Consider the following 27345-nt stretch of genomic DNA (forward strand, 5'->3'; position numbering starts at 1 on the left):
GGGGCTGAGAGGCAAAGTTGCCGGGCGGCTGCGGAGCCGCTCAGGGGCAGCGCGAGGCTCCCGCGGCCCCTCGCGGCTCCCCCCTCGCGGCCGTGCCTCACGGCGGCCCCGCACCGCGGCCCCGCACCGCCGCCGGCTGCCCGCGATGGCGTGCGCCCAGCTGCTGGCGATGTGCCTGCTGCCGGCCAAGCCCGGCGCCGCGCCGCGCAGGGAGCCGCTCCCCATCTTCCACGACGTGAGTAACGGGGCCGGGCCGGGCCCGCTCGGGCGAGGGGGCCGCCCCCGGGGGGCTCTCCGTGACGGGGGGGGGGGGGGGCGGCAGCTGCCCCTCTCTGCGTGCTGGGGCTCCGGGGGTTGGGGGGCGGCGCCGCGTTCCGCAGGCTGGATGTGGCCCTGCGGCACCCGGGGGGGGGTTCCCTGGGCTGGGCCGGGCCGGGCCGGGCCGGGCGGCTCGCGGGGCCCTGGGCAAAGCCGCCGTGAGGCTGAGCTCCGTGCCCTGAGCTCCGTGCCCTGAGCTCCGTGCCCTGAGCTCCGTGCCCTGGAGCCGCAGCTGGAGGGGCGGGGGTCGCGGGGCCCTCCCGGCAGCGTCATTAGCGGCGCTAATGAACCCGTGGGCTGGGGGAGGGGGGTCGGGGCTGGCAGCTCAGCTCCTCCGGGTACTCGCTTCGTCCCAGCTCTGTCCCTCCGAGCGTCGTTAAGACAATTAAAACGTGGAGCGTTAACAGCGCTACCAGCAAGCCTCTGGGCACACCAGCCGCTGCCCGCGTCCTCGCGGCTTCCCTTCGCCTCCCCCCGGGGGCCCTTTGCTCCTGCCTCGGCTCCGGAGCTTGCCGGAAGGGTTCGAACGCCTCCTCGGTCGGCTCTGCAGCTGGCCGCCTTCCAGCTGGGTCCGTGGAGCTCAGCTGTGCGCCTTCCCCGCTCCTCCTGCAGCTCCCAGCCCGTCCCGCGGGCACCCGTGTGTGTGTGAACACGCTGCAGACCCTGGGCATCGCCCCCGCTGTGGGCACGGCCTCTGCTTCTGGCACCTCCAGGAGCCCCCAAAGATGCGAACCTGCTTTTTTTGCCCTCCCCCAAAGCCGCGGAGATGGTGCTGGGGGGTCCGCGGCTCTCCGGGTACCCCTGGGACCCGGTGGCACCCAGCAGGGACTGGGGAGCCCTGGGCTGCTGGAAGGGCAGGCAGCAGAGCAGGGGGCTGAAAGCAGCGCCAGTGGGTTCCCCTCTGATGCACGTGGTGGAGAGAGCACCTGGGCAGCCTGGGTGCTTCTGCTGTGATGAAGATCCAGAGGAAGAGGTGATAGAGGAGGCTGGGAGGGACGGAGGGGGCCAGATGAGAGGGAGAAAAGCAGGCTCTCCCTGCCTGGATGTGTCAGGTTGTGCCAGGCCAGCTCTAATGAGCCAGGTCACCTCTCCTGGCCAGCACTCCGGCGTTCGCCACTGCTGGAAACTGCTTGCATCCTGGGGAGGTGAGGAGGAGGAGGAGGAGGGCTTTGCCTGCGATGCTTCGGTGCGGGCGCTGTGCGAGCCGCAGCGCTGCCGTTGCAGTTCTTTCTCTGCAGACATCTGAAGCCTCTGGGACATTTGGCCCCCAGACTGGACCTCAGGGCTTGCTTGTTTTCCTCCCTGCACACCAGAGACTGAGCGAAGCCGCCTGGGCAGCCGGCCGTGTGCCTGGTGCTCTCACCCCGCCGTGCCCCCAGGGCGGCTGTCCCCTCCCCGCAGCCAGCCCGGCCCTGGCTGAGTGTCCGGGAGCTGGGGTTGCTTCCAGTCCTGCGTGCGGGGATAAGCCCTGCGATGTCCTTCCTTCCCGGGGCTGGGGGGCTTCGTAAACGTTGGTTCGGTGCTTCCTCCGTCGTTCTCAGCCTGTGTGCCATCGCAGGCGCTGAGTGGGGTGCGGCTGCTTGGGCACAGGGACGAAGGGACAGGGACGTCTCTCTCTCAGGCTCGCAGCAGCGTTCCTGTGCTTCTGGAGCTGCCAGCTGTCCTTCATGCAAGTGAGGGTTGAGGCAGGGCTCCCCAGCAGCCAACACAGACCTGTTCCCGCTCCCAGGCTGAGTCCCCCTCGCCGTCCCCAGCGTCACCCGGCCTCAGGGGACACGGGGCAGGCGTTGCCCCCTCTCGCAGGGCTCTTGTGGCTCTGCTTCCCAGCTGAGCCGAACTCGACGCAGCTCTCGTGCGTGCGGTGGCAGGGCTTTTCTAACACGCTGCTGGGGCAGAGGCTCCCACGTGTGGTTGAGATCAGCTGTCCTTGCTGAGATTTACACCGAACCCGGGACAAAACCACCCCAGGTTAGCGACCCACAGCCTTCCCAGCCCCGTGGCGTCCCCCCAGAATTGTGCCTTCCCTTCTAGCCCGCAGGCAGACTGTGCTGGCCCAGGCCATCCTGGGAGCAGGGGACGTTTGGCCTCCCTTGAGTCGCATTTGGCAGTGCCTGGGCGACACTGCGGTGTCTGGGGGTGCAGGTGGGTGAGCTAGCTGAGCTCAGTGACCGTAGGAAGTGCAGCCCCGAGAGCCCCAGTGGGAGCAGATGCGCAAGCAGACCCGTTAGCCTGGAGAAACCTTTGCTTTAAAACCCGGAGAAATCCCCAGCGTGTGGGAACTGCAGGTTTCTGTACTTCGTTCTAGCGAGGAAGCTCCGGAGTGCGGCGTGGGAGCCCTGATGGGCGTCCAAAGAGCTCCCTGCTCTGCTTTCACGCAGGAAGGCAGCCTGGCCCCGCTGGAGGCCAGCACCCCGCAGGTACGTTACCTAACGCTGGGCAGCTCAGGGCAGCGCCTCCAGGGGAGCTTGCTTTGCTCAGACGAGCATCCTCCGAGGCGTCCCTGCCCCTGCTTTCGGCCACGAGGACGGACCAGAGAGTTCCCTGCTGGGGCCAGCATCAGAAAAGCCTCTGCCCAGTCGCGAGGGAGCAGCATCTTTGGGAGCGAGGTTCTGGTTTCAGCTGTCTTTGCCTCCGGGCTGTTGTCGCGAGCGCCTCGGTGGCCGTGCACGCAGGGCTGACTGCGGGCTGCGCCCTCAAACAGCGCAGCAAAAGCATCAGCAGGGAGCAGGGGGTGCAGGGGCAGCTCAGCAGGGATGGGGCCTCCTGCAGCCAGGAGCAGAGCTGGTCTGGGGTGGTTTTATCAGCGGCTTCTACTTTGCAGCTGCTTGGAAGGGAACACAGCGCAGTCTGCCTTCCCCCTTTCCTGCCTTTTTTTTTTTTCATTCCTGATCTTTCTTCAGACCTGAAAGAGATGGTTAAAAAGAAAGTTGTTACACAACTCGCTGTTGTCAGCCCTGTTAGGATGTGCTAGCCAAAGCCTGTACTGTGCTGTCTGCGAGGTGTTCCCAGGCTGCAGAAACCGTGCTGTTCCTCCCCAGAATCAGCCGAGACCTGCAGATAACTGTTGGTGAGCGGGGAGAGAGGAAGGAACGAGAAGCCCCAGCTTTCTCCTGGGCCGCAGGCGGGAGAGTTGGGTCGGGACGTGTCACTGGAGCGGCTCTCAAACTGTGCCCTGGGGCAGAATTCGTTACAGATGAATGAATGAATTCTTAATTGCGCTGGAGGGGGTTCACGTGTCCAGGTGTCCCAGGCAGGAGGATTGCGGAGGGCGGTTACACCGCCCAGGACGAGAGCTGCCCGTCAGTGCGGAGGGCTGAAGTGTCAGCGGTGATGCCCAAAGCGTTTCCATTACGGAGTGTTTTTTTGCTCGATGTCCTTTCATTTAAAGGATCTGAAAAATTAAACACCTTCCATCACAAGTCTGTAGCAAAGCTGCAGCGATGCCCTTTCTACTTTGTCCCCCTCCGTTCTCTAAAAGACGCTCTGGGCAAGCGCTGGGCCCGCTCAGGCAGCAGCGGGTGTGCCGGGAGCTTTGTGCGGCGGAGGAGAGGGATGGTTTTCATCATTTGCAAAGGGAAGCTTCCCGCAGACCGGCGTGTGCAGCGCTGTCCTTCCCGGCCCCGGTAACGTGGGCTCCTGCACGGCTCCTGCGGGGCCCGGAGGTCTCCCCGCGGTGGCTGGGGAGGGCTGGCGACTGCCTCGCTCGCTGTTGAGCCGCGCCGCTCTTCCTGCCCCCCCCCTCAACCCTGTCGTGTTTTCCCTTTCAGATTTTCCGGCGAGCCGACAAGAACGGTGAGTGCTTTGTTCTGCCGCCGCCTCCCCCTCGCAGCCTGGCTCCGGGCGAAGCGGCAGCCCTTCCCCGCCGAGAGGCTCGCTGCAAGAGCAAAGGACGAGGGCAGGCAGCTCTCTGCCTGGAAGAAAAACGCCTTTCTGCGTTGCCTGATGGAGAAGACACCGGCCAGGGGCTGGGAGGGGGCTCCCCAGCCTCACCGCCTGCGTGTCGCTGCGGGCAGAGCCTCCCGGCGCTGGGTGCCGCTCAGTGGGGACGAGCAGCGGGAGGGAGGGCAGAGCAGGCCGTGCAGCACGGCTGGCCGGGCTCCGTCGGGCTTTTTCTCCACCCCTTGCAGGACTGGTTCAGTCTCTGCCCCCTGTTTGGGCGACCCCGCTCCTGGGTCCTGCCGGAGTCCCTGGTGTCTGAGAGTTCGGCTCTGTAGGCCGGGATTATATTCGACGCCTGGAAACCAATAAGTCCGACGTCACAGGTCGTTTCTCTGAGCCTTCCTCCCACCTGGGCTCTTCTCTTTCCTGGCAGATTGCAGATGCCAGGAGCCGCTTTTATTGCAGATCAAAATGCAGCTTGGGAGCTGAAGTTCTCCACACGCGGGAGAGGGGAAGCTCATGAGTCAACCGAGAGATTTTCTTTCCCCTAAAGAGCTGATACCGTCCTCGCTGTACTGCGTATAATAGCTCCGTGCTGGGGAGAGCTAAATGGAAAGCCTGCCTGGAAAGTCATTGAAGTACAGAGCGTCTGAATGTGTTTCTGAAAATGCTACAAAGGGGTCTTTTGGAAGGGTTGGAGTGGCTGAAATGCCCACCCGGCAGCACTAGCACTGCTTGCCAGCCTTCCTAGTGTTTGGTGGGGATGCTGTGGCTGGTGGGACATGCTTTCAATGAGATCTCCGCTCTAATTATTGTGCACAACACGCCCAACCATCCCACGCTGCTGGTAAAGAGGCTGCTGGGAGGACTGCTGGGGCTTGTATGCTTCTTTCTGCAGATATATAATTACTCTTCCCTTTTGTTTAAACGCAGATGATGGGAAACTGTCATTTGAGGAGTTCAAGAACTATTTCGCTGATGGGATCCTGAGCTCGGAGGAGCTGTGGGAGTTGTTCAGTGGCATTGACAGGCGTCATTCAGAGTAAGTAGCATGGTGGCGCAGAGGAGAGGAGATGAAGGAGGATATAAAACTGCTTGACTGTAGATGGAGGACGTTTGGAGGCGGGTGCAATAAATAGTCAGGGTGAGATAAACCTACCTCTTGTAACACGCAGATGTTAAAACCCATTAAACACCGGGTACAAGTATTGCTGATGAGAGAAGCCAGACATTTTGAGAACAGGCGTTATCAGATTTACTTTAGTGCTATAAAAGCAAGCATCCATTTAAAATCACATTATGTTGGTTTGAAAAATGTATTCCAGAAATACACAGCTCTACAGAGCAGGTTGTGTATCTGCAGGAGGAGCATGTGGTGGTGTGAGGACGATGAGCAGACAGCTATCTTGGCGATTGCTGACACTGGGAACTCGTTTTCACTTATGTAAGAACTTCTTTCCACCAGAAATGGGCCTTATGAGCGTCAGTGTAACTGTGAATTTAGGCCAGCTTCTTTAAAAACAGACAATAATTGCACTTAGCTCTCGGTTGCTGTAGATGGGGGCTACCCAGAGAAACCTGCTGGGCTTGGCTGGCTTTGTCCCAGTCTTTCAGAGATCAGCACGGCCTCGCTGGGGACCCTCTGCCCTGCCTGCTGCTGAAAGCAAGTGTGTTTTGGCACTGCGAGAAGCTGGCCTTTGATTGATTGTGTGTCTGGGAGCTGGCTGTTAAAGCTGACGGTGCCGCTGTAGGAGGAAGCGTCTGCAGTTCCCTTGGGTCTCAGGCTCAGCTCTGGCTCGTGCTCGTGCCCATCCCCAGCGCCCCGAGGAGCTGCTGCGTGTGTCAGGTGCCCTTGGGGCAGTAGGAGCGGTTTGCCCGCGGGGGAGGCGTTCCGTGGGACAGCCTCACGCCGCCCGCCGGGCCCAGCCTGCGGGAGCTTGGTGCCGCTGGCAGCAAATCCTGAGCAGTCCGTGGCTGCGTGTCCCCGAGTCATCCGCCCTGAGCTGGGTGCGCTGGGGGCACTGACTCCGTCCAGGTGTCCCCTGAGGAGATCCCGCGCCGTTTGTGAGGGGGTATCTTCCTCCGGTGGCTGCTCGCTGCTGGGCGTGCGGTCGGTTGGGCTCGTTGGACGCAGGCAGCAGGAGGTGACCTGCCAACACCTCCTCGTCCTCCTGGAGATCCCAGGGGTTTAGCAGAGAGCCGTCGCCTCTCTGTGCGAGCGCTCCTTCCGTCGAGCTGCGGTTTGGGGCGACTTTGGAGCCGTCACCAAGGCGATACCTCTGGAAAGCAGGCGGCACGGAGCAGGGGCTTTACCCGGATGCCGAACGTCTCCTGGTTCACCACCGCGTTCGAGTCGGGTTCCTCCGCCCGTCCTGAGCGACAAAACAGGGCTGCCAGAAGGCACGCGGGCGGCACCGCGGAGCCTCGCCAACGACACCGCAGCCCGCGGCAGCTCTGCCCAACCTCAGCCCTTCCGCCTGGGGTTGGGCAGGGCGCTGAGACACCCTCCCAGCTGGCCGGGGTGCGCGGCGGCAGGGGCCAGGCCAGCCCCGAGCTGCCCCGCGGGCTCTGTGCCCCCGCGCCCCCCGGCAGCGCGCCCTCTCCCAGCGCCGTGCGTGGCCCTGGCAGCGGCGGCGCTCCCTGCAAGTCGTCGCCCGCGATGACGGCGCGGTAGCCATGACGACGTGGCAGCACTGAGCTGGTGACATCTATTAGCGGGGCACGACCGTTGTGGTTTTGATCCCTTTTTGTTGTGAAGAACAGAAGGGACCTCGCAGACAGAGCTGGTTTCCAAATCTGTGTGCCCTGTAACTTCAGGGACGCGTAGGAGGCCCCCAGCCCCCACGAGGATGCCCTCGTTTCTGCGAGAGCAGACTGGAAGGCCCAGCCACGGGGCCGTTTCGGGGACGCTCCCCGTTTCTGTCCCAGGCCGGTACGTGACCCGCACGCACATAGGGAATGGTGTGAGCAGATGCGAGAGGGATGGATTTGGGGTTGTGGCTGCAGGGAGCTGTGCACGATCGCTCCAGCCTGACCCCCAGCTGGTGAAGGAGGAGGGGGTGGCACGTCCTGGAGCAGGAGCCTGGTTCTCTTACTACCTGGTGAGAGGCATCTTGTCCCCTGCAGACGTGTTTCTCAGAGTGCTGTCATCCTGACCTGGAGCTGCGTGCCTGCCGGGCTCAGGGACTTCAAGACAGGCTTGTCCCCAGGGAGATACTGCCCAGAGGCTGCCACTTGCTCTGGGGTGCCGTGTCTCCCCTGGGCCACCTCCGCTGGCTGGCGTCGCACACAGCACGGCCCGCCAGGAGTCGGCGTCAGCTTTCGCTTGGTGCCGCTCCAGGCGGGGTTTGGCCTTGTGCTGATCCGTGGCATTCGCTGTCACACACGTGGCACGGAAACCCTGCCCGGGGCAGGCAAGCAGGCTTGGCTCTGGGCAGCCTTGGGATGCGTGAGGTTTCGCTGAGCTTGCCAAAGACTTCAGTTCGGGGATGTAACGGGTTGTGCTCTGTGTTTGTATAAAGACAGGACCAAAAAGTGCACACCGGGCTGTGTGCAGAGCCACTTGTCCACTGCACAGCACGGGCGACAGAAGTCGGGCAGTTCAGTGTGCTGGGCCAAAGAAAGCTTCCTGTGGCTCTGCCTCTGGAGCTGGGCTTTCTGTCACTCGTGTTCGGGGTGTTTAGGGAGCCCTTCCCCTTCGTGCGAACTCGTGGCTCCTGAGGGCTGTGCTCGTACCCCTGCCACCCCCTCGGCAGAGCTGCTGGGGAACCTTCCTCCAGGGCTGCCTGCTTGCTCTGTGCTTGCAGGGACTCGGTATTTTGGAGAACTGGGTGAAACTTGCCACCGGATCCAAGAGTTACTGCCTAAGGACACCAAGAGATGCCCAAGACCGTGGTTCTGTGAGCCACATTTCTTTACACTCGCGTCCTCTTCCTCGCCTCTCCGAACAATTTGCCGTCCCAAGGAGGTGGTGAGGTTTCCCCTGGAGTGGAGGGTGTTGCTGGGCGCCTGAGCCAGCACCGTGCCTGCCCGCACTGCTGGCTGCTGCTGGCTCAATGGGGAGGACAGAAGCAGGGGATCCTGTCCTTCACGTCAGGTTTGCCCTGCCCTTGAGTCGGTTGAGATACTGTAAAACCCCCGGTGTGGTGGTTGTCCACACCACTGCTTGTGGAGGGGCTGTGAGCATGGGAAAGGACTCAAGGAGAGCCAAGCAGTACTGGGCCAGGGCTCTTCTCTCCCAGTATCTTTCTGCCACCAGTGTCCACAGAAGGTGCTTAACAAGACCAGCTAGGAAGCACCTGCACCCTTACAGCTTCCAGTGGTCGCTGGTTTGGAACCTCCTTGACAAGACCACCAGCTCCTGTAGTCCTCTGCTCCACAAATCTGTCTAATTTTGTTCTGAAGCCATTTAGACTTCCAGCTTCAACCACGCAGGCTGAAAGTGAGTTCCACGGAGCTGTGTAGCATCAACTGATCTTCCTTCGGTGTGTTTTAATGCTGGTGTCTGCCAGCCGTGTGTGATATTCTGCAGGTCGTTACGAGAGGCGTTGCGAGGTGGTCAGCGAAGCCTTCTCCCTGCAGATGCTGTGATTGCTTTGGGCTTTATGGAAGGAAAAAAATGCTTCGTTACTGAGCAGAGCACATTCAAACGCAGTCTGCTTGTGTCTGAAATCAAAGGCTCAAAGAGCAGTGGTGGGAAGAGACCTTCGGAAGGCTCTAGGTCAACCTGCTGCCGGTGTGCTGCTTAAACGTGAGTTCAGCACAACCGTGGTCAGCTCTGCAAACATACCCGGCGTTCTCCTTTCATGCCCCGGGGCTTGTCTGGTGATGGGAGAGCTTCAGCGCTAATCCAGTGGCTGGATTTGGCCGTGAGGGTGCTGTGTTCAGCAGGTCTGGGTTGAAAAGATTGTTTTCTTGTCGGTGCCAGCCTGACCGAAGGAGACACAGCAACAGAGATTTTTACACCCAGACGTTATCCGTGTCTGAGTAATGGAGTGCTGCCCAGACACATCCTGACTCTCTTTCATCACTGCGAGACTGCATCTGCTCCTCTGGCTCACAAAGCTGACATCTGTGAAGATTAATATTTCAGAGGTCTCATACATTATTCGTTCTCCATCCAGAGAGGCCGTAGCACCACGCTTTCCTTCCTTCTCCTCTGTCCTTCCCGTCAGGTCGTGCTCCACCTCCTGTTTGTTCTGGCACTGGGGCAGGGTGCTGGCAGCCCCTGTGTTTAGCCACCTCCGTAAGGTTCGCTTCTGTTTTGAGCCGGTGGAATAAAACCTGAGGTATAGGCCGGCATATCTTCGGTGGTTTGGGTGGTGGGAACAGTAAAGCTCGTCAGAATGTCCCCTGTAAAATCTTTGAATCCAAAATGTTTGACTGATTTTGTTTGAAGATTTTACATTTCCCCATGAGACTTCTTTTTCCTACATTTCTCAAAAGTATTCCGTAAATTATTCCATTTTGGCTTTAAATATCTCCTTATTTTAATTCTTTGACATTTAAAAGATGATGTTCCGCGTTGAAACCAAATGCAACTTCTCGTTGTAATTGGGTCCAACAGCTAGGTTCGCTGTTGTGTTTTGCTTGTCAGAAAGCACAGTGCCGAACCTGGCACTGGAGCAGAACAGAAAGCTACATCTCCCGGGGAAAAGGCGTTTTCATCCACCAGAACTTCTGGGAGAGAAAAGACAAACCTGTTTAGAAGGGGTGAAAAAGCTTCACTGCTGCAGAAGGGTCTCGGGAGAACCAACATGCGGCTTGCTGCCAGGGCTGGGGGTCTGCTCGCAGCCTCCCCAGGCCTCGCTGCAGCAGCCCCCAGCCCCGGGCTCCTTCGTCCTCTCCCAGGCGCTGGGGGGGGCAGCGTCGCAGAGACCCAGCTCTGAAGGCGTCCGCACTGAGCTCCGAGGTGTGCGTGCTGGGCGCTCGCTGCTCGTGGCGTGAACTGCTGCAGTCTGCCCCGGGAGGCGTCGTGTAGTCCCCGTGGACCTTTCTGTCCTGCATCTGTTGGGAAGGTTTAGAAAAATGAGGTTCAGAAAATCCTCCTTTGGGCGAGAGGTAGCGGTCAAATGGGAGTGGCAGGAGGTTGGGTACAGACTGCTGGGAGCCTGAGGCCGTGATCTTGAGCCACGAGTGGAAGATTTTGGATTTCAGTAGATGCACTGACCTTATGCTTTTAAAAACAAACAGACAAAAAGACAATCTCAGAGGAAATAACCTCAGTCCTTTGGTGCTGTGGAAGGGTGGTTGTGTAAACTTTCCTCCTGTCTTTGGTCAGATCCTCAATGTCACAGCATCAGCCGGTCTTTCAGCTTTCAGCTCTGGAGAGCAACCGCCCCGCTTAAGAGTGCGGTGTGAGGGTTTGGGAACCAGGCCTGTGATCACAGCAGAGGTTTCCAACCTGAACATTAAATGATTAAAAAAAAAAATGATTTAAAAAAAGAAAAAAATCCCATCTGCTTTGCTGAAGCTGATTGATGTTTTCTTGCATAAATTCCAGGCGCGTTCTGACAAAATCCTAACAACATAATGATGACAAGATCCTCCATCATCAGTTCAAGCTTAATTACAGTTAATCAGAGGTTTGAGCACAGTCAAAATACAGCTATGTGGAAATGTGGAGCGTCTCAGGATAAGTGCTTTGGAGACAGAGGGTGCCTCTCTGCAGTGACAGAGGGGATGTCGGAGGGAGGGGCAGAGGGAAGCCTCTTGCACCCTTGCAGTCCTGCAAAGGGGTCAGGATTTGGCCCGCAGGATCTCTGCGTTAGCTTCTCCTGCTTTCTGGTGTGAGAGAGCTTCTGGTAGCAGAAGAACGATGCTGTCGGTACCGATGTTTTCTTGCTGCACTCTGTTCTCCTGACGGAGCCACGCTGTGCCCTGGGAGCTGCTGTGTCAGTGCCGACGTGGGAAGAGCCAGGCGTGATTCTGCACTTGTGTAAGGCAGGGGCGGGGGGGTGCAGGACCTGGGAAGGGGCTGGGTTGGGAAGGGAGCGGGTCTCCTGCTGCAGGGGGCTGGGTTTGCCACAGGATCTTGGTGATGGGTTCAGAGTTTACTTGTTCCATGTTTTAGTTTTTAATTAGTTACCGTTCGCTTTAAGTAGCGAAAAGAGAAGATACAAAGAGGTACCAGCAATCTCTGGCCTCTCCTTCCAAGCCGCAGAGTGGGTGCTGACGGCAGCTTTCTGACACACGGGCACCTGCTTGCTAGAGCCCGGTTTGGGGTCTGGGCAATGGTCTCGGCTGGCAGCCCCTCCTCACTCCTGCTGAAAGTTTTCCCAGCTCCAGGTTCTTGCTGGGGACAGATGCAGATGCCAGGGTAATGTATGTGCCAGGTATGTGACTGCATTTTGCTAACTTGGGTCAACATCTCCGCTTTTGCGAACTTTACCTATTTCTTGGACGGGGACCAGTGGCTGCAGTTATTCCTCTGGGGCACGGGGCTCACAAAAGCCACGCCACGGGTGCTGCGGTGCCTGCCAAGTCTCTTGTGCCACTGCAGCAGCAGGGCACTTCAGTGGCTCTGCAGGCTCCAGGCAGCTTTCAGGATTATGTGGAACAAATTAAGAAGGAGCAAGGGGTTTTTGCAATTTAAATTTATGCTTCAAACCCCCGTCATCCTTGCGGAGCTGTGGTTGGATGCATGGAGCTGCTTAGAGATGGGATCAGCAAAGTTTGACAGAATGGAATTGGCAGATGAAGGGGCTTTGGTTTCGTTGATTATCAGGATAGTTTCTCAAGGGAAATACTATTTTTTATTCTCATCAAAAACTGTCTGCAGTGCCAGGACGGTGCAGCAGATCCCCGCCTTAATCAGCTCCTACAGTAGGTGTTTGAAGTGGAGGAGCCGAACCACACCCTAAAACTGTCTCCCTTGCCTAACCAGGGGCCTGATGCAATGAACTCGGGGCAGGGGGCTGCATCCCGCTGCCAGGGGGCTGTGGTGACCCCTCACACCGAAAGGGGGTTGGGTTTGCTTCTCAGGTGAACCTGCTTTAACGCAACTAACTTCTGTTTCATGCCACCCGGAGATTCCCCTCCCAGCACCCCGAATCTGGGTTCTCCAGCAAATTGTAAGCGGGGAGCATCCTCCCGAGTCAGTTCCCTCCCCTGGGACGCTCGCTCACCGCCAGTCCCAGCGTTTCACTGCCCACCCTGGCCTCTGGTGGCTGTGCAAGCTCCGGGGTCCTACGGGCTCGGGTGCCAGCCCAGGGCAGCCAGGGACGTGGGGACTTTGCCAAGTGGCTGCCCTGCACCTGAGCCTGCAGCCTGCTCGTAGGCACGGGGCAGGCTTTGTGACTGGCTGGGAGACAGCGGCGCTGTGCAGCCTGCTGAGCTTTGCAGGCGTCGCTGGTCCCAGCGGACAGCTCTGCTCGCAGTAGGAGTGGTGATGAGGTGGTGTTTGCCCTGTGAGGAGTGGGGAAACCTAAAATTCGAGATCTCAGATCAAAAATGAGAGGCTTCGTGCGTGGCCTTGCCCAGCAGGATTTGCGTGTTTTCCTAATTTGAAGCACTACGTGTTGTTAAACCATGAAGTGGAAGCTCAGCAGGAAGGCGGACCCAGAAACCATCCGTGGCAGCGCTCACACGGGCGGTGGTGCCGCGTCCTTGTGCTTGGCGCCCGGCAAGCTGCAGGCATCTCCAGTTCCTCTGCATGTGCTTAAACGTTTAAAAATCTCCTTCGTGCTGTCTTCCACTTTCCCAATCAGAAATAGAAATGGCTGCAGGCACTTAGGGGATTTTGAGACAGCAGAATTTCTGGAGAGGAGGCTGATGTGAATGAATGCCATCCTGGGGCATTTTCCCTGGAGGCCGCGCAGGTGATGTGAGGCATCGCAATCAGCCCTGCCTCAAACCTCTGGTTCTGCCCACAATCCTCTCCTGACAGCCGGTAGGTAGGTATTTCTCGATGCTTCCTACTCCCTCTCCACCCCAGCTGTGCCTTTATTAGCAAGGGGAAGGAGCTCAGCCCTCTTTGCCTGCAGTGCTCGCTAGCTCGGCAGTCAGGAGGCAAGGGCTGGCCTCGCAGAGCTGCAGGTGTGGGGTGACGAGGCTGGGGGCTGGTGGGGCTGTTCTGCCACGACCCCGTTCGCACTAACGGGGCGGCCTCCCTGCCTACCTGGATGTACGCTGGCTTTTCCACGGGATTCCTGCCTTGTCTGGCACCTGGCATCAAGGAGGCTCAGGGATCCGACAAGCTTTTCAGTATGTGTTTGGTTTTTTTTTCTTTATCATCCGCTTGCTGTCTGCGGGTTCTGTGTAGCTCCAAGCCTTGCAGGATGCCAGCCTTGGTTCTGGCTGCCTCAGAGGGACAGGAGGGTGAAGCCCCTCTGGTTTTTTGAGCCCAGAACAGACTTCATCGTAGGAACAACTCCTCCCTTGGACTGTTTGCAGCTGTGAAACTTCCCCTGCCCCCAGAGGGCTGAAGGCAGCTCCAGGGCCCCTTGGCAGCAGCTGCGCCAGGGGCAGGTGGGGCAGAGAGGCCAGGAGAGGGCCTGCTGCCATGCAGAGAGGCCGGGGCTGAGACGTGAGGGGGATGTCCTCGCTGAGCACTTTGTGACCTGGGGGGGAAGAGGTTCTGCAGAAGCAGCTCCTGGGTCTCGTCAGGTCCAGGACCCAGAAATGGGGCTGGTTCCCCAGCCCAGGGGTGCGGGGCAGTGCCTGCCTCCTCCAGCCCCCTTCCCCGCTCCGTCCTGCTCCCACAGGCGCTTTCTCAGCGTGCTGCAGCTCCATCTTCCTGCTGCTGGACGGGAGATGGGGACGGAGCAGCCCTCCTTCAGCCCTTGAGGCAGAGGTGATGCCCTACACCCCTTCCTGGTGCTGAGCGCAGCTCCTGAGCTTGTGTGGCTTTTTATCTTTCTAATATAGCTTTTAAAAATGCACTGGGGGGCTCCAGACAAGCCTTCGAGACCCTGCTCACCACAACTCTTTCCCCCAGACCAGCCCCACCATCTAACAGGAGTGTTTTTTTTCTTGCAGCAACGTGGACACAGAGAAGCTGTGTGGTAAGTCGGCCGACCTTCCTGCTCGGGGTGGGCTTTGTCTCCTGCGGGTCTGCAGCGGGGTTTGTGCCCACCTGGGCAGGGCAGGGCAGGGCTGGGTGGCTCAGGGACACTGACCCTGCGTGTGAATCCCTCCGGGAGGGTGTCCCAGGGCGTCTGTGCTTTCGTCCAGGGAGAGGTTTTGTCACGGGAGGAGGAGAGGGCTCTCCACCTGCTGCCAGGCAGGAGGTGCGACCCCTGGGAGAGGGACGGGAATGCCCCGAGCAGTGCTGGGGGCTGCTGGCACAGGGGAGGCTGGGAAGGAGCTGCTCTGGGAGCTCACTGGGGTCTTCTCTCCCACTTCAGATTATTTCTCAGCGTATCTTGGAGAGTACAGGAACGTGCTTTCTGCACTGGAAACGCTCAACTCTGCTGTCCTGGCAGCCATGGACAAAACCAAGCTGGTAAGGACGGGGCAGGAGGGTGATGGGGCAGGTGGGGGGGTAACAGAGCTGCGGTGAGCTCAGCTCCTTGTTTAGTGTTATCCTTGGGCTTCAGGGGCCACAACCGTGGTGCCTCCCAGGTGCACCGGGCTGCGCGCTGCAAAGAGGTGCGGCATGGGTGGGCTACACGCGGGTCAGTCCTGCTGCAGGCGGCTTGAGCTCATCGCAGCCTGTGTGAGTATCCGTAGGGACAGGGCTGCTTTGGGAAAGTGCCAAACGGTCAGAAGGGAAGAAATGGTGAAATCCGTTGACTGCCGGCTTCGTGCTGTGCCCATCCCCGCTGCGAATGCCTTCCCTCTTCCTGCAGCTTGCGCCGACGGGAGGCAGATCTGAGGCTGCTAATGAGGCCGAGCAGCGTCCTGCCTTGCGAGCCTTCCTGCCTGCACACTGCGGGGCGGGGGCTGTGGCACCCAGCACTGCAGCTGACATACAGCTGTGGGAAGTGCCGCGAGGGACCCCCGTGGGTACCGGCATCTTGTTCGCATCTGGAGCGTATAAAATGGTTTCGCTTTGTGTCTGGGTCTTGCTCTGTTCTGCGACCGTGGGAAGGGCTGGCCCTTTCTTTCCCTTCCAGCTGACTGATGCTCAGTGTGAGGCGGACGAACGGCACGTGCCTGCGGGAGCAGGACCACGAGCAGGACCTCGCACTGATCGCTCCTCCTGGAGCAGCAGGGCTCTTGGGGCTGAAGCGTGAGGTGGATGTGGCCGAGCTGCTCTTCTCTGCTTGGCGGAGGTGGGAGAGGGAGCAGCGGGTCTGAGCAACGCTCCGCGTGCCCCCGTCTCAGCAGGCGGCTGAGGGAGGGATATGGAGGTTGCAGCCCCAGCCCTGCATCGCCTGCAGCTCTGGCAGGTTCCCCCTTTGGGCCACGCTGGGCCAAAAGGCCGGTAGTGAGGCTCTGGCGGGCAGCGGGTGACACGCCGTGCTGGCCCAGCGCTGCTGCGGGCGGCAGAGCCAGCGTGTCCCTGCCCAGCAGGGCGGCCGCAGCTCTCTGCTGGCTCTTCGTGACTTCGGTAAGAATCGCCTCGGTTCCAGGCAGGGAGAGTGAAGCACCCGCAGCTCGAGGTGTCCTGAACTTCACGGGAGGAAGTTTGGCCCCAAATTTTCCGTGTACCTGCCGTGAGCTGTGTTTTTCTGGGGGAGTTACGGCAAGGCTGAGTCGGCCATCGCAAGGAAGGTGAACAGGGAAAACGGCAGCTTCCTGCTGAGCAGAGAAGCAAATGAGGGCCAGTCCTGCTGCTGGCTCTGCCGAGCAGCCCTCAGTGGTGTTTACATCTCTGTAAAGTCACCCGGGATCTTGCCCCCTGCACCTCCCTCTGGCCGTATCCAGCCTCAGCAGCGTCTCCCTGTACAAGCTTATTAAATGCGAGTCCAGAGGGAGAATGATTCATCTGGAGGGAGCCGTGCTTTATTTGAATTCTTCTCTGCCTTATTTATATATTTATTTATTTTAATAATGAATTCATTGTATATTCACGCGTTTCTCCAAAGTACAGCACAATTACTGTCTGCTCCGCAGTATTGGCATGATGTATTCATTCATTTAATGGTTCCTGCTGTAAACATCCCAGTGAGCTCCATTATAATTACACATCGCTCTGCAGCCGTGTTCAGCACGTACCTTGAACTAATCATTTTCTTAAATTAACTTCTCATTTTTATCTCCTGGCCCTTTCCTTGGGCTTGAGGAAAGAAAAAACAACCTGGGCTGGGTTTGTTGTTTAAGTTACAAGACCTTGGATGCAGCCGCTAGGAAATGGAGCTGGGCAGGGACTCCTGGCAAAGGGGAAGCCGGTTTCCCCTACTGAAACAGATTGATGTGGGCTTGTTTTTCCACCTGTGATGGCTCTGCCCAGAGCTAGGAAGAGGAGGACAGGGCGGGCAGGCATTTGCAGCACTGCTCTCACCCGTGGCTCAGCCCCAAGCTCCTGGGTGTCCCGGGGCAGGTGCTGACCCTCCCGGGGCGCTGCTCCCTGCACTTCCGCACTCAGCCAGGCTCCGCACCGGGGAGGGGGCAGGAGAAGGGCAATGCTATGGCTCTGTAGCCATGGCTTGTGCTGGAGCTGTGGGAGATCTGTCGCTGCTGGAGGCTGGCGGAGATAAAATGCTGCTTTCTTACCTGCTGTGACCTGGATGCATACCCGTGTTTGTATTTCCAGGTGGGGATTGGTCTTGGGCTATTCTGGGATTATAGGGTTGGATGGGAAGGTTTTAGCCAAAGCTCACACCTCTCAGAGCCAGAGGAGAGGGCAGAGGACAGAGGTTTCCCATCTTACGTGTCTGCCTGCCATCTCTGTTACTTCAGACATCCCTAACGCCCCTGGGGCTGAGGACCAAGAGCTCCGGTTTGGCAGAGGAGCAGCCCACCTGAATGAAACCTCACCCTGGGGGTTCTGCTGGAGGTACAGCAGCTCTGGGTGCTGAGCAGACTGGAAGGGATCTGCCCACTGGCGTGGCCCTCTCCATAAAGCTCTGCTTACGGAGCAGGGCTGCGGGGTCAACAGAAGATAATTTTCAGTCCCTGCCTGGTTTTCCCCAGGCTGTATTTAAGAGAGCTTCCTGTGATGCCCAAGGAGGCAGTGATACCCGTACCAGCTAGAGGAAGAAGGGCATCTCGAATGGGACCTGCGTCTCACCAGTTAAACCGTGGCATCTCTTGGGTAGGGCACCATCTGTCTCCAGCAGCTCCGTACTTCTGCTGCCAGAGGATTGCTCTGCCCTGCACCCTCCGGGCACTTATTCCGCAGCTGTAGAAGGTCTCATGTACATACGAGCCCACTTTGCAAGATGAAAACCAAACAGAGCATGAGATGCTTTGTTAGCAGAAGGAAAGCACGCCTCACGGGAGCTGCGCGTGGCGCGCTCAGACAGCGCTAGGACAGTGCTGCAGCGGGGTGAGGCAGGGAAACACGGAAACCAGAGCTCAGGGGGAGTACGCTGAGGCCGTGCTGGGAGCCGTGGTTTGGAGCGGTGCCACTGAAAGTCCGTTCAGTGTCCGGGATTCCCACCTCTCTGCATGCCACCGCTGTCGCTGCGGGCCAGGAGACCTGGCGTGGCTCAGCGGCGTTGCTCAGAGAGGGCTCGGTGCCCTCTGCCAGGCTGCCTGGTCCCGTGCCCGCAGCACACCTTGTCGCAGCGCTCCCCAGCAGCCTGCGAAGCATGGGAAGTGGAAGCCACGTTCATCCTCGCTGCCTCCGAGACTGCAGTTCCTGTAGGAAGCAGTGTTTGTGTGGGCAGCAAACCTGCACCTCGCTTCTTGTGAGTCCACGGTTGGCAGAACAAAAGCACGTTGTCAGTGGCTTGTGCCCGTTCTTCATTGCTGAAAGCGTGGTAAAGGAAGATGCCTCTTCATAGACGAGGTGCCTTTTTTTTTTTTTTTTTTTTTTTACCAAATTCCATCATTTTCTTACGTATTCTTAAAATGTAACTGCTGATAGCTATGCTGAATATGCTAAATGTACCTTATTCTGTCGCTACGCTTTGTGGTTACAGTGTAATAGTTTCAGAGCAAGGAGCAGACTATGGAAATACCTCGGGCAGCAGCCTGGTATTTCTCTCAGGAACCCATGTGCTAGAATCTTCTCATTCTCTAGCTTGCCATCGCTGCACACTAAGCTATAAATACCTCTCCAAGTCAGATGCTCTTACGTCTCCGTTGGCAGGAATTATGTGTTCGCCTATTCCGTTCCGTGAACATCATCATAGGAAACTAATAAAGCCTCTCAAAGCACAATTGCAGCAGCTCTTGGCAGCTTTGGGATTTTCAGTTGGGTCAACAGAGCAGAAATACCACTCTGCAACCAAAAAACTTCTCTTGTGTCTGCCGAGTTATTTACAGCTTTCCAGGAGCCTTTGCTGGGAGCAAAAAATGCTGTGTGCTCGGCGAGACACAGCTTTATCGAGAATCTATTCCGGGGGGGGGCTGGGGCTGCTTGCTGCAATACCTGACGAGGGTTTTGCTCTCCCCCCAGAGTGCAGCTGAACCAGCGAGGTGTGTTTTCAGTCAATTGCTTCCCTCCCCTGGCATGAAAGCAGCCAGGTTGGTGCAGAGGAGCGAAATAGCATTTGAAGAGCGCTGAAATGCCTCCTGTGACCCCGAGCACAGGACGCACGTCGCTTGGTGCGGCGCGAAGGCCGCGTGTTTCAGCCCAGGAGCCGGAGGTGCTGGGTGAAGGAGGGCTGCTCGGCCACGGAAGGGCCTCGCTGGGCAGACGTGCCCCGGGCTGGGCACTGCTGCTTCCTGCTGCGTTTCCGAGAGCTTTGCAGGGCTCTCCTGAGAAGCGGCTATTTCCAGCCTTCTCTCTGGTGCGTTCCCTGGGGCGTGCTGCGTTGGGCTGAGCAAGGCACGGGAGGGGGCTGGCTCGTCGGGTGCAATGCCCGCCTGAAGCACTGGCACGTCCCCGTGGGACCCAACTTGCAGGGGTCAGCGTGGGCTGGAGCCTCCAGAAACATCTGGCAGGAGCCTGAGCTCTCCTCTGAGCTCGCGTGCGGCTGGGGGTGAGCTTGTAAGGGCAGCCCAGGCCTGTCACAGCGCTAGGCACCCAGCACGGGATCTCCCAGAAGTGCCCTAGAGGTGTTGCCGGCTTCCCAGCGCCGTTCCGGGCAGGGGGAATCGCTTCCCCCGAGCCAGGCCAGGCAGCAGAGGTTTCTCTTCGAAAGAGCTGCACGAGGAACAGGTTTCCTTCAGGCTGGTGTGTGTGCTTCGGGAGCAGACACCCCAGGCGGTCTGCCAGCCCCTGCCTGCAGGGAGGCGCTGGGGTAGGAGCAGCCGCCTGCAAAGGGCTCTTCCTGCAGAGAGAGGGGCAGGGGGGTCAAATTCAGACCAATTCCATCCTGGAAACAAAATGGGCTGCGCCCAGGGATGAATAATGGCCCCCAGCGCAGAGCGAGGGTGAGGATGCTGGGGGGAGCAGGGGGGGCTCGGCTGCAGGAGGCACAGAGGGGCAGAGCTGGGGCTCTGCTGCCCAAGGCCACGTCGCGTCAGCTGCTCCTCTGCCGTCCTCTTACTGTGGCAGAAAAACGAGATTCATTTTAAAAGACGGATGGAAATCTATGCATAGCACAGGCGCTGCGGTGAGAGCTGCCTGCTCACCTGGGCGGTGGGCTGGGTGGGGAGCAGCGGTGGCTGTCGGCGCTCTGCAGACGAGCACCCTCTTCGCTTCCAAGGCCGGGAGCTGGCGTTCCTTAACGCTGTAGCCCTGCGAGGATGCGTCTTCAAATGGAGCAGTTTCCAGCTTCAGGTTGGATGGCTGCTGCGTTTGGGTAATTAAGGCGGTGACTTCGTTTCTCCCACGTAGGTGTCGAGCCTGTCCTCTGGGGCGGGGGCTGCCGGCTCCGTGCCACCCCTCTCCCCCAGAGAGACTGGCTTTGAGCCCCAGCGCGAGGAGTGGGGCGTCCCCAGGTGGGGCCTGGGCCTTGCACCGCGGTTTTGGCACCGGCGTTAAGAGTGAAGTCCAAGTGCTTTTACGCAGAACTTCTGGAATTTGGGATCCTCGGTTCTTCTGCCCATTGGAGAGAAACAGAATAGGAATTGGAAGTATTTGACCTTAATAATGCGGTCGCATCCGTGGAGGCTGTTTTGGAGAGGGGAGAGGGAGCTCGCAGTGCCTGGTGCAGGGGTGGCAGCCAGGCTCCCGTGGCGGTGGGCAGGGGTGAGGACACCGCAGGGCGGGTGGGGGTGGCTGTGGTCTGGTCTGCCTGGTGGTCTCCTCGAGGTAAGGGCTTGTCCCCTCCTGCTGGATGTTCCTGCAGACCAGCCAGCTCTCCTGCATCAGGTGGAGACTCCCTCCGTGGCCTCCTACCGCCCAGCCGTGGCTCCGGGAATGCTCACACAATGCCCCGTGGCTTCTCTGTCCCTTGGGAGTCTTAAATGCTGGGCACGGGGGCTGGCCTCAGGCCGCTGGCAGCACTTCCCAGCTGCTCCCCTTTGCCACCTCTGTTCCTTGTCTAACCGTGTGCTGAGCTGAGGCACCTTGCTAAAGCTGCAGCGAAGACCAGTGAGCTCTTCTGTGACAGTGCAGTGAAATCTGCCAGCTCCCCGGAGCACCGAAGGGCCTTTGTACCAAAATTGCCAGGAGTGAGTTCAGTTTCCTGGTTTTCATCAGCTCCTGCTCTGTACCCGGTGCCAAGCTGCTGCGGTGTCAAGGTCAGGAACCACTTCTTGGGGTAAAGTTGCTGTCATACAGCACCGTGTAGACCTCAGCTCATCCCTCCTGCCCCCTCGGGGCTCCTGCTGCGCTGGCTGCTGTGTGCAGGCAGGGAACTCGTTCGTTCTCCCCAGCTCCCGTGTGCCGCCCTGCACCCTCCTCTCGCGACGGATCCCGCTGCATCTTCTCACCCGGCTGCAAAGCCCCTGCCCTGCGTGCTCCTGCGAGCCCCGCTGCCGCCTGAGCGGCACCCGAACAGCTGGGAGCAGAGGAGGCTGCTCAGCCCACCCCAAAGCCCTCCCTGCAGCTGGGGCTGTTTCTGCAAGCAGCCTTAACCCGGGGGCTCGTGCGTGTCCATCGCTGCGTCCCCGCGGCTCCTGGGCACCCCGGGGCCGTGCCGCCCGGGCTGTGGGTCAGGCAGAGCTGGGTGGCAGCCTGCCTTCCCTGCTGGGACCTAAAAATCTGACACCTAAAAATTCGGTTGGCATCCACCCCGCTGGGGCTGGTGGAGGAGAGGCAAACCCTCGTGCCTTTCCTCGAGCCCTCCCTGAGCCTGCCTGCTGGCACCGCTGCAGCCGGGAGCTGAGGACTTGTGTCTGTGTAAGGGCCAGCCCCGTCCAGGTGTGTCTCGGCTCCCTCACCCGGGAGGCACCTGACGTTTCCTCCCCCCTTCCCCGCAGAGGTACGAGACCTCCTCCAAGACGGAGCAGTTCCTGACCCGCTTCCTGCTGCGGGAGACCATGCACCAGCTGCAGTCCCTGCAGGGCTCGCTCGAGTGTGCCGTGGACACCATGGAGGAGCAGGCGGGGCGGGAGAGGTAAGGGGGCGCCCGGTGGGACGCGCTGCCCCTCCAGCACCCAGCGCGGGGCCGCGGCGCGGGCAGGGCTCACGGGACCCCTGGGAGGGACAGCGGGGAGCAGGATCTGCCCTTTGCAACCTTAGCTGGCCCCGCTGAGGAATGGCTCCAGCTGCCCTGTTGTGTTTTATTCCTTCAGGAAGGACATAAAGAAGTCGGAGACCTCCGTGGGCCTGAGGTCAGGGAGGCGGTGTGGGCGCAGAGGGCAGAAGAACGTCTGTCTGTCCCCGACGGACCCCTACTCCGGGATGCTGACCACAGGTACCGCAGCCTGGCCATCCCCGGGTCTGTGAGGGTCGGGGCGTCTGCCCCTGCCCCACTGCAGCCCAGGCTGGGTGCGAGAGCAGCGACACGGGGCAGCGGGGTCTTGTCTGCAGCGGGGTCAGGACCGGTGTACCCAGGAACAACAGCCCTGACCATGGCAGGATTTCCTGTGTCTCCTGGGCAGCGGGAAGAGTTTCAGGAGAGAATAAGTTTCTCGGTTCCAGAGTTTAGAAGCTTTTGCGGTTTTCTGAGTTCGCAGCGAGCCTTCTGCCTTCCCCTGCGCAGGCATTTGTGTCGAAGCTGACAGCCAGTGGATGGCCCAGATCACCAGGCTCCAGCAGCTCATCGAGAAACTGGAGTGCAAGGTGCGTGGCAGCAGGGAGGGGCTGGGGGCTGCCCCCCGCCTCGATGCCTCTCAGGGCGGCACGAGGACCTCTCCCTGGGACAGCGGCCCTGGTGTGAATGTCTCTGGGGCCATGCCCACCTCACACCGAGCTGTGCTGGGCTGTGGGTGCCTCTCGTGTTGCTTTATTACAAAACCCCTACCGTTAACGATGGTTTTGTGAAATGCAGAGCCCACGCTTGGAGCCCCTGAAGGAGGAAGCAGCGTGCAAAGGAAGAGATGAGGTGAGTCCTGGTCCCACCTGTCCGTGCAGGAACTGGGGTGCACACAGATTGCCTCTTGCACACCTCTGTGCTCCGGGACGGGCCGCCTGCGTTAGCTGCTGCCTTTGCTCTGGGTGGGCTCCTTGCCCAAGGCACACGTGGCTTCTTCGGGGGCCGTGGGTGTTCACGAGCCGTCCGAGGAAGGCAGCCCCCTGCTCGGGAGCGCCCAGACCTCCCGGCTTCTCTCCGAGCCCCTGCAGGCCGTGCACAGCCCCAGCAGAAAGACGCCAGGTGCCCCTCTGGGCTGGCAGGGGACACGGGGACGTGCGGCAGTCCCAGAGCAGGGCCCTGTCCCCAGGTGGAGCACGAATCCCTGGCTTTGCGGGCGCAGTCTCTGCTGTAACGGGGATGTGCCCAGCTCAGAAGAGGACAGTTTATGATGTTGGGTACGTCCCCGGCGTGGTGGTGCCAGCCCCGTGCTTGTCACTGCCCAGTGCTGCAGCAGGGTGGGAGGAGGGCAGGCAAGGGGACGACTCTGCCTGCGGTGCCCCCCCGCCTGACCGCCTGTCCCCCGCAGCACATCCTGGTGGCCAAGAGGCAGATCTCGGTGGCGAAGAGCGGCGTTGAGGAGTTCCGCCAGGCGTTCAGGTCCTACACCGAGGTCACCGCCGGGCAGAGCAGCTGCCTGCAGTAAGTGGGGTAGGGGGCAGGGCTTGCCCAGAAACGGGGGGCCCCGTCCCTGGGGCCTGTAACGCTGCACCCCGATGGGCAGAAGGGCTCTTTGTCGAGCAGGGTGTCCCTGCTCGGGTGGGGATGCAGCACCAAGCAGCACAGACACCTGCCCGTGGGGCTCGCCCAGCCTCACAGCACTCCTGGGCTGCAGGGGGGTGCTGTTACGTGGGGGGGGCTCCCCAGGACAGCAGGGTTATAAGGACAGACCCGGGGAGAGGGGCCCTGGCTTCGCTTCTCCCCTGTGTCAGCCCAATTCCCTGGGGAATGAGCAGGGCAGCCCCTCATCCCCCCACGCTGGTCACAGCAGCACAGGGGTGGGCTGGGCAAGGAGCGGGGGCGTTTACACCGACAGTAACGGAGGTGGTGTGCGCGTGCGAGAGGGTGCAGCATTGCTCCAGCACTGAAGGACTTGAGAGGAAGGGGGAGAAGTCAGGGGAGAGCTCACGTCGCAGCATCGCCTTGTTTAAAACGTGTGCAATGCTGGTGGGGAGCATCCGTGACCGCCTAGAGCTGCCCCCGCAGCGTGAGACCAAGGCTCGGCACCACTCCGGAGCCGGGGCAGGGCTGAGGATGGAGCCCCAGGTTCGGCGTCATGGCACAGCTCTGCCAGATGCCCCCGGAGATCGCGCAGCTGCGCTTGGAGAGGCTCTCTCCTTCTCCCACGGGAGACTTCAAGGCACTTGCGGAGGGAAATGTTCGTACTGTTCCCATTTAAAGTGTCATCTTTCAGCCCTTCAGCTCCAACCATACGAAATTGCATTTTCAGGCCAAACAAAAGGAAGATCCTTGTTTTGACGTGTCCAGAGAGAATGATGTTTTTTCTTTGGAACTGACGGGCTTGTCTGGCGTGAGAGCTGCCCGTGTGACAGCCGGGCTCCCCGGGTGGGCAGAGCTGGGCTGAGGCGTGGGGGCACTCGGCTCCGCTTCACGCCAGGGAGCTGCGAGGCACGGTGCGGCGCCGCGGTCCCGTGCGTGGGGACGCAGCCCCCAGTTTAACAGCTGTAGAGCTCCTGGCTACAGGAGCTGACTCGGGTGAAGGGTCCCCTGGAGCAGCCAGCAGTTGCGGTTGTGCCCAGAGGTCGCTGCCGCCCCTCGGGATCCCGGTGTGGGGCTGGCGTGCGGATCCGCGCCCCTCGCTCCCAGGCGTCCCCAGCTCAGGGTTGCTCCTGTCCCTGCAGCGTGTCTGCCTGCAAGCTGACGGACGAGGCCTGCTTCATCCTCTACGAATTCTGGCAGGACGTGACTTCGTGGAGGAGGTTGGAGGCTTTCCTTTTGCGTGGTGGTGGTGGTGGTGGGTCCGGGTGCTCTTAGACGCGCTGGGGTGGTGGTGAAAGGGCTCCCTTGGGACTCCACAGTGGACTCCACTCGCCCCCTTCTTGCGCAGCCTGTGCTGCTGCTTGCACTGCCCTGCCTGGCACGCTCGTCCTGGTGCCCCAGGGGCATTTGCAGTAGAGGGGGATGAAAGCCCAGGCAGGGGTGGGGAGCGGGGCAGAAGCGGACAGCCTTGTGCCGGGGCACAAAACCTCTCCTACAACTGAGGGGCACGAGCGAGCCCAGCCCCCGGGGCTGGAGCAGGACGGCCTCCTCGCCCCGTGCTGCCCTGACCCTGCGCGCTGCCTTACAGCCACTTGCAGTCCAGCTACAGCAAGACTTTCCAGCGCGCCATCATCAGCTTGCTGGAGTCCCCGGAGCTGCTGACCACCATGCTCTTCCCAGGTGAGCGGGGCGCGAGGCGCCGGCCGTGCCGCGCTGCTGCTCTGAGGGCGAGCAGGTGCCCTGCCTCACTCCGGGGCAGAAAATTGGCTTGGGGGCCACTTATATTGTGTTTTCTAGCATGTTCTCTGGCCTGGATAGCCAAGCAGCTGGGAGCATTTCCCAGATGGCAGATATGCTGAGTCCCGCTGATAGCAGCCTGAGCCCTGGCTCGAGCACACTTCACGCCTCATTTTTCTTCCCCAGATCCCTGAAACCCCTCTGTGAAGTGCTGGCCCTCCTGGGCCACTCACAGTGGCTGTGTCCCAGCTTCATTTTTAAGGTTGAGTGGTGCAGAGGCAAGGGAGAGACCCGGTCAGGGAAGATGCGTGTTCCCTGGGGTAGCAGCAGAAATCTGACCAAGAAGTAAGGAACAGGGGGAGTGTAGAGAGAGACAAGACCAGATCGAGCTCCAGCTTAGGGTCTCTATTGGGTTTACTGTCACCACCTGTGGAGGTGGGTACTGGTGCTTCAGAGCCCAGTGCCTACAGAGGAGCATCAGTTCTTGCGGAGCAGGGGCAGAGCCCTGGTCTCCATCACCCACAGCTTACACAGAGCGCCCCGTATGATGCCCTCCTGCCTGCCGCTGCCCCCTCACCCCTCCCCTGTATCTCTCCCCAGCATCCTGGTGGATCATGAACAACAACTGACCCTGGCGAACAGCAGCTCCCAGGACGCAGCTGGCACGCAGAAGGACGCAGAGCCCCCTGCACAGCCACCGCCTTCGCTAGCGTTTGTCACCGCCGCCTCCCTGCCCTGCGTCCGGTGCAGCGTGCTCACCTCCTGCAGTCTGGGGGCTGCCCGCCCCTCAGCTCTGGCAGTTTTACCCTTTTGCTCGTTTCGCGTGATTTATTTATTCCTCTTCCTCCTGGTGCCGAGGACAGCGTGCAGGGATGGGCTGGGGGACGTGGCACGGCAAGGGTGGCTCTGGCCCGCTGTCACATCCCTGTCCCTGACCCCTCAGAGCCACCCCTGGGTGAGCAGTGGTTTTGTCCAGGGAGCTGGGCTGGCTCGTGCTGTGAATAGTGTTTTATAGGAGAAAAAAAAAGGATTCAGTAAAGGCAAGCAGTGTGTTTCTGGACAGGAGTGCCAGCCGCAGCCTGCACAGCCAGTGCTGGGGTTTGGGGCAGCCCGTGTGCATGCTCCCACCCAACGTCCCGAAGGCTGCGTGCCCCAAGGCACGGCCGGGCCCCAAGCACCCCACAACCGGGGTGAGGGGAGTGGGTGAGGGTGGCGCCGGGGCTGCAGCCTGCTGCCTGCGGGGCCGCCACGTCCCCTCCACCTGCCTCCCCTTCGTCCTGCAGCTGAGTGACCCTAACCCAGAACTGGCACCACGGGAGGTGCCGACACGCAGCGGCTGTAGCTGCTCAGCTGAATGCCCAGCGGGGCGGCTCGGGGCGTGCAAGGAGCCAGGAGAGCCCCTCGGGCTGGAGCAGCACAAAGCCCACCCCATCCTCGCCTTGCAGAGCCAGGAGGACATGAGCTGCCGTGCATGACGTGGAACAAGTGACACCGAGGGCAAAGGGGGCTGAGCATTGCTGTCATGGACCTGTGCGGTGCCCAAGCCGGACACGCAGCGCTGTACTCGTGCCACCCTGCCCAGCTACACACGGGTACCTGCCCCCCGTGCTCCCCAGCTCCCCTCTTTTCCCACCCCCCGAGGGATGCTGCAACCCAGCAGCACCCCCAGAGATGCGGCGAAACGTGAATTTGACCGGTTCTCCCCCCGTCCCCAGTTGCAGTTATTAAAACGCACTCACTCTGTGGCTGAAGGGGCAGTGGGGTGCAGCTCTCGCGTCGGGGGGACTCTGCGGGCCGTGGCCACACAGACACGTGCATCGGCTCACTGGGGCCAGCCTGGCTGCACGAGCAGCCCCCTGGGCGTAGGATGCGAAGGGCGGTGGCTCCCTGCACGGGTCGGGGTAACGAGGAGCAGTGCTGAGGCTGGGAGCTGCCCGCCAGCGCCACGCCGCCGCAGGGGATCACCGATGGGCACGAAACCCGCTGGGATTCGCCCCGTGCTGGTGGGTGGCAGCAGCCAGGGGCTCCCTGCTTGGACGGGGTGCAGGAGGGGACCCAGCTCATCCCTGGCCACAGAGATGGGGTCGGGAGAGAGCGAGACCCTTCCCTAGCAGGGGAATAGCAGCAGCTGCTGCCAGCTTGCAGCCCCAGCAGCCCAAACCCCCACTTGTGCCATCGAACCCAACTGCTGCCCGAGCAGGTAGGGAGTGCGCAGCCTGGCCTAGCTCCCAGCTGGGCCCCATCCTGCTCATTTGCCTAATTACATCGACGGCCTCATTGCCCCAGCCAA

General features: G+C 60.3%; 1 protein-coding gene across 1 annotated transcript; it reads left to right on the forward strand.

Annotated features, from left to right (window-relative positions):
- NECAB3 (N-terminal EF-hand calcium binding protein 3) lies at positions 1 to 26806 on the forward strand. Its single transcript, XM_035547940.1, has 13 exons — positions 1 to 235; positions 4086 to 4110; positions 5131 to 5239; positions 14176 to 14201; positions 14544 to 14641; positions 21505 to 21641; positions 21820 to 21941; positions 22230 to 22309; positions 22518 to 22571; positions 23128 to 23240; positions 24461 to 24538; positions 24907 to 24998; positions 25656 to 26806. Exons 1-13 carry the CDS (start codon positions 146 to 148, stop codon positions 25682 to 25684), a joined length of 1053 nt encoding a protein of 350 aa, XP_035403833.1. The 5' UTR covers positions 1 to 145; the 3' UTR covers positions 25685 to 26806.
- The last annotated feature ends 539 nt before the right edge of the window (positions 26807 to 27345 follow it).

This window comes from Cygnus atratus, chromosome 16 (genome assembly GCF_013377495.2).
Source record: "Cygnus atratus isolate AKBS03 ecotype Queensland, Australia chromosome 16, CAtr_DNAZoo_HiC_assembly, whole genome shotgun sequence".
NCBI classification, from domain to species: Eukaryota; Metazoa; Chordata; class Aves; order Anseriformes; family Anatidae; genus Cygnus; species Cygnus atratus.

Bases quoted from the DNA above. Each gene is read 5' to 3' on its own strand.
- NECAB3 (XM_035547940.1), top strand. From the start codon at position 146: ATGGCGTGCGCCCAGCTGCTGGCGATGTGCCTGCTGCCGGCCAAGCCC. The intron at 21,942-22,229 runs GTACCGCAGCCT...TCCCCTGCGCAG, and splicing joins CTCCGGGATGCTGACCACAG to GCATTTGTGTCGAAGCTGAC. The intron at 22,572-23,127 runs GTGAGTCCTGGT...TGTCCCCCGCAG, and splicing joins CGTGCAAAGGAAGAGATGAG to CACATCCTGGTGGCCAAGAG.